The sequence below is a fragment of the Pangasianodon hypophthalmus genome, chromosome 23, assembly GCF_027358585.1.
Source record: "Pangasianodon hypophthalmus isolate fPanHyp1 chromosome 23, fPanHyp1.pri, whole genome shotgun sequence".
In the NCBI taxonomy this organism is placed as follows: domain Eukaryota; kingdom Metazoa; phylum Chordata; class Actinopteri; order Siluriformes; family Pangasiidae; genus Pangasianodon; species Pangasianodon hypophthalmus.
The window spans coordinates 8,869,591-8,878,967 of record NC_069732.1 but is presented as its reverse complement, the minus strand read 5'-3'; the positions used below and the strand labels follow the sequence as shown (position 1 = coordinate 8,878,967).

The 9,377-nt window shown below is 37.1% G+C and overlaps 2 protein-coding genes across 6 annotated transcripts in view; one reads left to right on the top strand and one right to left on the bottom strand.

Moving 5' to 3' along the window:
- The window catches only part of chrac1 (chromatin accessibility complex subunit 1), a 99,321-nt gene that overhangs the window by 87,832 nt on the left and 2,112 nt on the right, over positions 1–9,377 (bottom strand). The window contains exon 3 of one of the 2 annotated variants that reach the window (XM_053228370.1): positions 8,434–8,521. In XM_053228370.1, coding sequence (XP_053084345.1) covers positions 8,445–8,521 — 77 coding nt within the window. In that variant the 3' untranslated portion in view covers positions 8,434–8,444. Of the gene's footprint in view, positions 1–7,628; positions 8,522–9,377 lie in introns of those variants that run through there. The other variant, XM_026929455.3, reaches the window with a different exon arrangement.
- Positions 2,240–8,969, top strand: si:ch211-57n23.1 (uncharacterized). 4 transcript variants are annotated; one of them, XM_034298400.2, is made up of 3 exons: positions 2,240–2,617; positions 5,134–5,613; positions 6,896–7,564. In XM_034298400.2, exons 2-3 carry the CDS (start codon positions 5,144–5,146, stop codon positions 7,035–7,037), a joined length of 612 nt encoding a protein of 203 aa, XP_034154291.2. In that variant the 5' UTR covers positions 2,240–2,617; positions 5,134–5,143; the 3' UTR covers positions 7,038–7,564. The 4 variants fall into 4 exon arrangements, with proteins under 4 accessions (XP_034154291.2, XP_053084344.1, XP_034154290.2 ...); XM_053228369.1 differs by lacking the exons at positions 2,240–2,617; positions 6,896–7,564 and adding exons at positions 2,878–3,106; positions 8,730–8,969; XM_034298399.2 differs by lacking the exon at positions 2,240–2,617 and adding an exon at positions 2,892–3,106.

The window sequence follows — 9,377 nt, the reverse complement described above, 5'->3', positions numbered from 1 at the left end:
ATGAACAGGGTAACCTGCAGGCCAACAAACTCTTTTGTAACAGCACAACAAATGAATCTCCTACTCTTGCAGGAAAAAGCCCCAGGATCAGTCAACTTGTATGAAATGTCATGAGTGGTCAGAGGAGCAATTTGTCATTTTAGAGCCCTCTGCACTCTGTGAGGTGAATTACAGTTGTAATATAAAAAATGACAATCCTTTCTTCTCCAAATCAACCTCACCTCTTCTTACACAGGCCTCGAAAACTGCCTTTTGTGGAAAAGGGGGCAGACCTGAGATTCACCTAGGACAGAGCTAATTTCCAGCCCAGAAAAATTAAAATTTTTAAAAAGAAGAAGCCTAAAATTACTACACTAGCCAGACCCACTACAGTTGATATTCTTAACCAAATACTAAGGTATATTTGAAATTCTAGGATTATTACAGGTCTGAAAACAGGTTACACATTGCAGATTTAAGGTAAGTGGCACATTAGCAGGCTGTTTTCTAACTCCCTCAAGAACTGCTGTATTGGCACCATTACTGTCCAAGCACAGTTTCCCTAGTCAAACAAAACAACCCATTTTTAGAGTTTCTCCTAAATTGCCCAGTTAGGAGCTACTCTCATTAAATTAGCTGAAGACAGCAGAAAAACACCTCAGTGATCTAATCTTTCCAAGTACCCACAAATCTGGAGAACTTCAACAATGGCAAAGCCAAGTCAAATTTTTTTGGAAAATGTACCAAATGTACCTCTTCTTTCTTTCTTGTGGTGTCCATTTTGTCTCTGAAATTATAATATTCTTACAATCCAGACAAATTCCTCAACATGTAGTCTACATACAACATTACATATACAACTTCATTTAAATACATGGATTACTACTAACCAAAGACAAGAAACATAATCTAGATTACATCTCACAATTCTAGTGCTTTTCCACTCCATAAGTGTTTGGGTTTATTACTGCCATCATGTGGTCAGGGGAAAAAGTACAGGGGTTGATGGAGGGAGTGCAGACATTGTACCCCGGGGGCGTGTTCCTGTATTCTAACCTTCTGTTTTGCCAGATTCTGCTTTCATTCCTGTTTACTGAGATCATTCTGCCTGATATAACAATCTCAATAAATTGTTTAACCACCAAACAACATTCACAAAATAAACACACATGATGTGGATTCTCTTGAGCACATAATGTTGCAGCCCAAAGTGAAAGCAATGTTCATGTTTAGTATAATGAAGCACATATTTATCTACATGAATGACACCTAACTAGATTAGAGTAGTTTGTAGATGTCATACACAGTTTACCATCCACAGTGTCTATATTCAGGCCTGCATAACCTTTCAAAATGCATAATTTTAAAAAAGTTTACCACATGACATGACATCATCCTCCTGTCCAGGTGTCCTTTGGCGTGTGACTTTGGGCTTTACACTCGTTCTTCATCCAGACATGCATCAACAGGAAAATGTGTGCTTATAATAGAAACCACAGACAGGGCCTCGTAAAAGCATCAAGTCATCCAGTTAAGAGACTTTGATTTTCCATCCTGCTCTCTTACTCTTTGTACAGCTCAACTCCAAAAACCATGTCTAGAGTCCAGAATTAAAAAGTAGCCTCAGGCAAAGTGTCTGAAACAGTAAGCTATAAACATTTGACTTGTTTCTGAGTGTAGTCCTCTATCTTTACATTTTTACATTTGCTACAAATCCTACAATTCATGTTTTCAAATCAGCTGTCATTGTGTTTAATTTTGTCTGTAAAGTACTCCTAAAATTATATATTATATTGATATTGATATGAATATATTGATATATATATATATATATATATATATATATATATATTATATTGATTGGTGTTTGTTGTATTTTTTATAATTTTTAAATTTGTTGTATTTAAAAACAGAACAGAAACTTTCAGAAATTCTGAATTTTTGGGGAGTGTTACATATGAACTTGTGGTGTCACTAACCACTTTGGACCTTTTATGTCCAAGATTAGATGATGAAGAAAATCTTGGGTGTTATTTTACAGGTTTCAAGTCTATTAAATGAATCATCAAAAATATGACCATACAAACCAAAACTCACAGAAATCCAACTTGTATCCACCTGAGACAAATGCAGGCTAGTACTAGTGTTTAGCTACTTAACCAGCTAAGCAACTTGCTAATGTTAATGAAAGCAAAAGCATTGAAATTGAACACATGTGGGCTAGTTTACTAGCAATTAAGCAGCAAGCTAGCTAAGTTAGCTAATGTCAGTGGTAACTGGCAATCTGAAGTGGTAGGATGACAAGGGATGTTTATAGTTTGCAATTTTAGTAGGTTTTTTAAACATATACCTTACAGCTTATTGTTTTACATAGATTTAAAATTATTAGAGCACAGTGCTGATACCACTTTTTGATATGACGTTTTCTGAGAGCAGGCTATTTATTTAGCATTTTTGGAAGGAGTCTCCAGTATCAGAGCTTTGTAACAGCTGTAACTTTAAGTTTTCCAAAACTGAAGCATAATCAGGGCAGAGGGCTTTGTCGTTTTCTGGGAACATGACAAGCTGCATTTTTTTTAACTTCAAGAGACGGAAAATACAGGCTGGCCTGGGAACCACCGATTTTAGCTGTCGTAATGTAAGTCATAACAGGAACTAACTTGTTTTGCTGACAATTAAATTTGACTATAAACAGACGAAAAAAGTATGAGCTGTCGTTCTTTGATCAAGGAAAAAAATTGCTATGGTATTAGACAAATTACCATGAAACCATTTGGCTGGAAAATAACCACCTTCAAGGTGGGAAGGCATTGCCTCCTTATTGATTATTTTCCTATAACAGCACACCATGATGTTTTATTCCTTACATATTCAGGAGTACTTTAATTCATGAATGAACCAGTTCCTTTACAGAAGTTTAAATTCTCTGAAGACACAGATTGCTGTTATAGCCTCTTTAAAACTGGATGTGAACTGTAACATAAACCTTGAGTCCTTGAGAGTCCTTGAGCAAGACTCTTAACCCTCAGCTGCTCAGCTCTATCCTGGATCACAGCTTCAGCCAGATGATCACAGCTCAGGTTTCCAGGCGAGCAAGCACAGGGATCTGTGAATATAAAAAGCCAAGGTAATGATAAGAGCAGCTTTATTAGTTGTTTTCTTTACGACTTAATTCTTGTGACATCCAAAGCCATGAGGTCGGATCTATCCTGATCTATCACATGTAAAAACCTGCCAGTGATCATACTTTAAAGAATGGAGCCAGTGACAGAGCTCAGGCTGCTGTGGGCTTTTCCAGAAGCTGTGTGGTGTTTGTTCTTTAAGTTCTTTCACCTTTAAGGTTTTTAAACTCCACATTCACATCATAACCAGTCGTGTGTTTCTCAGGGTTAATTAATACCGGCAAACAAATGGTGCAGTGAGAGCGAGTCAGATTTTCCAGCTGTGAGGACTGGAGACACACACACACACACACACACAAAGCCCCATCGGAGCGAGCAAACAACGCCTCACTTCACTCACTAAAGGTAAGGTCATAACTTCTGATAACCTTTATTCAAAAATCCAACTTTTTATTTAAAGGACTTTCAGTCAAGTATCAGGTTCAGTTTCCAGAGTTTAGTGTTTGTTGGTTCTATAAAACTCTATAAATTCTATAAATAACAGATAAATGTCTAGCATGCGATAGGCGACGTGGTTTAGATGCTTAAGTTCAAGCGTGAAAGGAAATTGTAGGTACAAACAAACAAACAAACAAATAAATAAACAAGTGGAGATGCGGCGCTGACGTTCTGTCGCTTTAACACATTTCAGAGTTGTGTGTCAGTGCTGCCGACTCTTTTCAGGGGAAAGTAGCTAATGCATGCTCAGAAAGTCGCTAGAAGTCACCAGATGACGTCATACAATGATTTGCCTATTCCTTGAATCTTCATGGTCATTTGGAAAACAAAACGTGTTACACGAAGAAGGAGATTTTTTGGAGACACTTAGAATATAGTTTATCAGAATACAAAATAATAGACTATAAAATTTGTTATAAAAAAAAGTCCTTTGTCATGACACTAAAGTAAGTAAAAGAAAGTAACTATTTACTTTGTGCATTAAGTCAAGAACACATACAAAAAGAAGCAGCAGAGTAGACATGAAGGAAATGGTTACAGACGGAATAACTCCCGGTTTGGTACTCGTAAATATAATCAAGAAGAGAGTTTAAAATGAAAAACAAAGAAGTGTGCAGCTAGGCCAAACAACAGTGATCAGTGATTGGTCATTGAGAGACAACAGTGATCAGTGATTGGTCACTGGGAAAATGGTGATCAGTGATTGGTCACTGGGAAACAACAATGATCAGTGATTGGTCACTGGGAAAATGGTGATCAGTGATTGGTCACTGGGAAACAACAATGATCAGTGATTGGTCACTGGGAAAATGGTGATCAGTGATTGGTCACTGGGTAACAATGGTAATCACTGAGTGGTTGTAGGGAACAATGGCTCATAAACGTAACTCAGTCAGACTTTACACACTGGTAGTGAGTTGACTGAACCTACTTTCTCAATTCAGATAACCACCAGGTGTGATGTGAGCTGAGAGCCGTATCGAGTGCAGGAAGTCACTAATGTCTTCTCAAAAAGCGACTCGATTTGTTGCTAGGCCTTTCTTTGAAATAAAGTCAGTAAAATGATCTATAAAGTCACCAAATCTAGTGACAAAGTCACTAAGCTGGGAACATTGGCATGAATTTCGCATTACAGTTCTGATGGCAGGATGGGGTTAAATGGCCCGCTATCACAAAGCACTGTGTGTTTATACAGATGGCCAGGAATTCCTTAATTATAAGCATTTTATGAGCACCAGCCAACGTCAGAACAATTTTCACTTTATGTACAAATGGCAAATATGAAAATGTTGCTATGCTGCGCTCCTAGAAAATGTAGAACTCTTAAGTGTTCTTCGGATATCCATCTGGTATAACCCTTAAAAGTTTTATGTGCAACCCTACAACAGTGTGTTTCTCTATCAGAAAGTATCAGAAAGTAGAACCCTTATAGGAGACAAAGAACCCTAATGATCCAATGAATCCTGAACCCTTGAGAAAAAAATATCTAAAGTTTCTCAGGAACAGGACTGAGAACAGTGTTTTTTTTTCTTAGCTGCAGCAGGATGGCATGGTTTCTCCTGGTCCTTCTCACCGTGTGCCGCATTGGAGGCAGCATTGACGTGGACATAGAGGACAGAAACTGGGACTGGGGCTCCGGCCTGCATGAGCTGCTGCACAGCTTCCCTGCTCACAGTCCCTTTGTCACGGAGACACCTGGACATGTAGCAAACTGCACTCAGCGCTTCTGGCTGCCACCGTCCTCTCCTGTGTGCTGGGAAGACATAGCAGGGCCAGAGGAGTTCGAGGAGACGCGTCTGCTTGTGCTGCAGAACCGAGCAGCACTCCACGCAGTGACTGAGGCCAGCGGTCTGGAGGAGGGTGGACTCTCATATGAGCAGCAGGCCATGATGGATGTCCAAGGGGTTCGGGAAGATCACCTGAGCATTTCTCAGACTGTAGAATCCATTCAGAAGGTCTTCATTGACCTGGATGAGAAGAGGAAGGAGGCTGGGGGACATGATACCTTTGCAAGGTAAACTGCATCTCTACCATATTAAAAAGGTACAGCTGAGAGAAAAAGATGGCTTAACTGGAATGGCATAACATTAAGAAGAAAAAAATTGGACTGGAATACACCAAACTCCAGAACTCCAGAATCATTCACATTTAGGAGCAATTTAGAGTTGCCAGTTAACTCCAAGGACACAATTACCAGACCCTGGAGCTGTGAGGCAGCAACATATGCATATGCAAACATCATATCCACATATACAGTGGATATAAAAAGTCTGCACACCCCTGGTAAAATTGCAGGTTTTTGAGATGAAAAAAAAAAATGAAATCAATATTAATCATGTCAGATCTCTTTCCACTTGTAATGTGATGCACTGTAGCAACCAACAAAATTCAAGTGAAAAACAAATTTTAGGGAAAAAGAAAAAACTCACAACAACCTGGTTTCACAGGTGTTAAAGCTACTTTCAGGCATATGTGGGAATCTTTGTGAACAATTTGTGTTACAAATGTGCAATGATTCATATTTGACATATGAAAAGGAATGAAAGGCTCCTAAGATTTTTGATAGGATTTAAATCTGGGCTCTGACTGGGCCATTCCAAAACGTTGATCTTCTACTTCTGAAGCCATTCATTTGTTGACTTGGATTTGCGCTTTGTATCATTATTGTGCTGGAAGGTGAAATTTTTCTTCATCTTCAGCTGTCTAACAGAGACCTGCAGGTTTTTTGCCAAAATAGATTGGTATTTGGAACTATTCATCCTATCCCAACTACCCATCAACTATTCATCAATATTTCCTTAAAATATTTCTACTGTTTTTACTTGAATTTTGTTGATTGCTCTACCCCATTAAAGGTGGAAAAAGATCTGACACAATTTATCTTGTTTTCATTTTTTGCATCACAAAATCCTGCAATTTTACAGGGGTGTGTAGACTTTTTATCCACTGTACATAATTGTGCATCAGGCAAACCACCAAGTAAAGGTGATGACATGCACTGAAGAACTGTTCATAAGGTAAATATGAATGAAAACACTTTCATAAGCTTTATAAAAGCTGTTGACATCAGAGGTGTGAACATGTGACAAAAATCTATTATGAAACAAACTTTAAGTAAAGTTACTGAATTTAATATTTTAAATTACTGAATTTAATATTCAGTAATATTAGATGATAAGGTTTAGCTTATTTTCAGATCTCAGTTTTAGTCACAAAAAGCTGCTATTTCAAATACTGAAATGATCAAATGCCAATGATTAACATGATTAAGTGAATAAAGTCTCTCTTCTTTCCAGTTTAAAGGAGCAGATTGCAAACACCATGAGCTCCATAAATGGCAGAGAAGAAATGGCAGCTCTTCTGGAGCAGCGTCTCTCTAAACTCGAGAGGACATTGAACGCCATACAATATCGACTAACCCTAATACTGAACCAGTAAAAAAAAAGTTACAGCAGACACTTTACAGTGCAGTGCATGCCTGTGAGGAAGCAGGATTTTACACCTAAAGCATGACCCTCTTTATTGTATTATACCTCTGTTTCAGTATTAAAGGTAGGTGATATGGTAATGTATTGATGTCATGAGAGCTTATTTTAAGATACTTTTCAGAGAGGATTACAAGTACTTTCATAACATTGAACAACTGCATTGTTACTTACTGTTAGGAAAATCTGATTGGATGTTAAATATTTTTAAATTCTAAATTTTTTTTTTTTTTTTTTACATCAGCTGCTTGATTGGTGTATTTTGTATATTTTATAAATAAACATAAAATCACTAAATTACTTCTGTATACTTTTTAAAATGTCATAAATATTGACACATATTGTATCATGAACTGTCACCCACCATTTTTTTCCACAAGTAAGTGAATGTTTTTCTAAATCATGAAGTAACAAGACAATTTTATAATTAGATTTATCATAGTAATATTCAATAAAAAAGTGCTAGGTTACGTGGCATGATTTATCATTTCGACATTCTTAAATGTCATTTTGCAGGACCAGAACGAAACTAAAGCTGAGCAAATAAGAAAGCAAAGATTTATTTACTGAAAAATATACACCAAAAATCATACAGTACACTATACAAAACTTAAGCTGTTACACAAATTTCAAGTATAAAGACTCACAACTTTGAAATTCAGTGCATGTCATCAGCTGAAACAGCAGAAAAGTGGTATACTCAATTCTGATCTACAGTAAAGGACACTGTGATTAAACCTGCAGGATGTCCGTGCATCTTTTTGATTAACACAGATTTCAAACAAACATATCATTGCAGTTACATGCAAAAAAAAAAAAAATCAGTTGTAAGTATTTATTTCACAGTCTGCACAATAAGAGCGAGACAGTTTTTATCTTCAGGTGTATAATAAAAAAAATATTGACATCTTAATGCCCATTTAATGAAACAGTGTGTACACCCTGAGTAACTGCTTTTAAAGCAGCTGTAATTTCAGAATCTGAGCCACTTGTGACCAAAAATGCAAGAGCTGTAGGAGCAAATCAACAGCTATACAACATAAATAAACAGATGAAACACTTAAAGTGGCCACTCTGCCTTGCAGTTTGCTGTGAGCTACAGGTAGTTTGGTGGTGATCAGGCCACTACATATCCAAATACAAAACAACAAAAAAAAAAAACTGTACGTCACCACTTGAATTGTAACTGTACATATTCATTTGGATGAGATGCCCTGGAGTTCATCTCCTGCTATCTGCTGTGAGGAAACTATTCTTTTTTTTTTCTACCTGTTCACATTGTGTTATCATCAAACAATTTTTAAGAATGATGTTGAAGTAACAGATACTGCTTATGGGCTTCCCCCCCAAAAAAACAAAATCAGTTTTCTTCTTCCGCTTCCATTTTCTCCAGGGACTTCAGATAATCCCTAGCCAAGATTTTCTTTGGAAGAATATCTAAGAAGGGAGAAAGACAGGGAGTGTAAAACATGGAAAAGGCATTGTTTTTTTTAAGCTCTCTCTCTCACTATTTTTTTTTTTTTTTGCTTTGATACAGTTTTTCTACTTTAATGGTTCAATATGATGACTCATACTGATACAGGCAAGACAGGCTTTATTGTCACATCATAATATGCATAGATCTGTTCACATTTTATCTTGTTAGGACAGCTGGGGTCAGAGTGCACGGTCAGCCAGGATACCCAGCAGTGGCAGCTTGATGGTGCTGGGATTTAAACTCACAACCTTCTGGTCAGTAGCCCAAAGTCTTAACCACTGAGCCATCACTGTCATTACTGTGATTACACATCAGCCCTGAAACACCCAGCATCTGCAGTTTTCCAAAACAATAACATGCATAATCTCTTATCTATATTCTTGTGCTTGATCTGTGTGCTCATCAGGACTTAATCTTGGACACCATATTGGTTTTTAGATTATGTTTGCTCAACTTTGACAAAATCATTATTCATATCTGGCTATTTTATGCACTTTTGCTTGACATGTGTGCAAATTGTATAAAAGGTTTTCACCCAGGTACCATGTATACTGAACAGGGAGATATAGAATTATCTTAAAAATGTCTCTGGCAAAACGCTTTTCTGCCTATTTTGGCACAGCAATATACGGTAGTAATGTAGTCTACCATTTTTTTTCTCTTTCTGAATGTCTTATCTCATGGCTTTGACACAACATCAAGTTTATAAAACAGATTAGATTCAAGTTGCTGTTGCTGAAATTTAGCTACATTTTTCATTTCTTGACATTCCTGTGATCGATATAAAATCCACCATATGCAAGTCAGGCCAAATCC

What these genes read in the sequence shown, in the direction of transcription:
- si:ch211-57n23.1 (XM_034298399.2), top strand. Translation starts at nt 3,045, where the DNA reads ATGATCACAGCTCAGGTTTCCAGGCGAGCAAGCACAGGGATCTGTGAA. An exon ending in TGTGAATATAAAAAGCCAAG is followed by an intron (nt 3,107 to 5,133) that starts GTAATGATAAGA and finishes TTTTTTTCTTAG; the next exon opens with CTGCAGCAGGATGGCATGGT. An exon ending in GGACATGATACCTTTGCAAG is followed by an intron (nt 5,614 to 6,895) that starts GTAAACTGCATC and finishes TCTTCTTTCCAG; the next exon opens with TTTAAAGGAGCAGATTGCAA.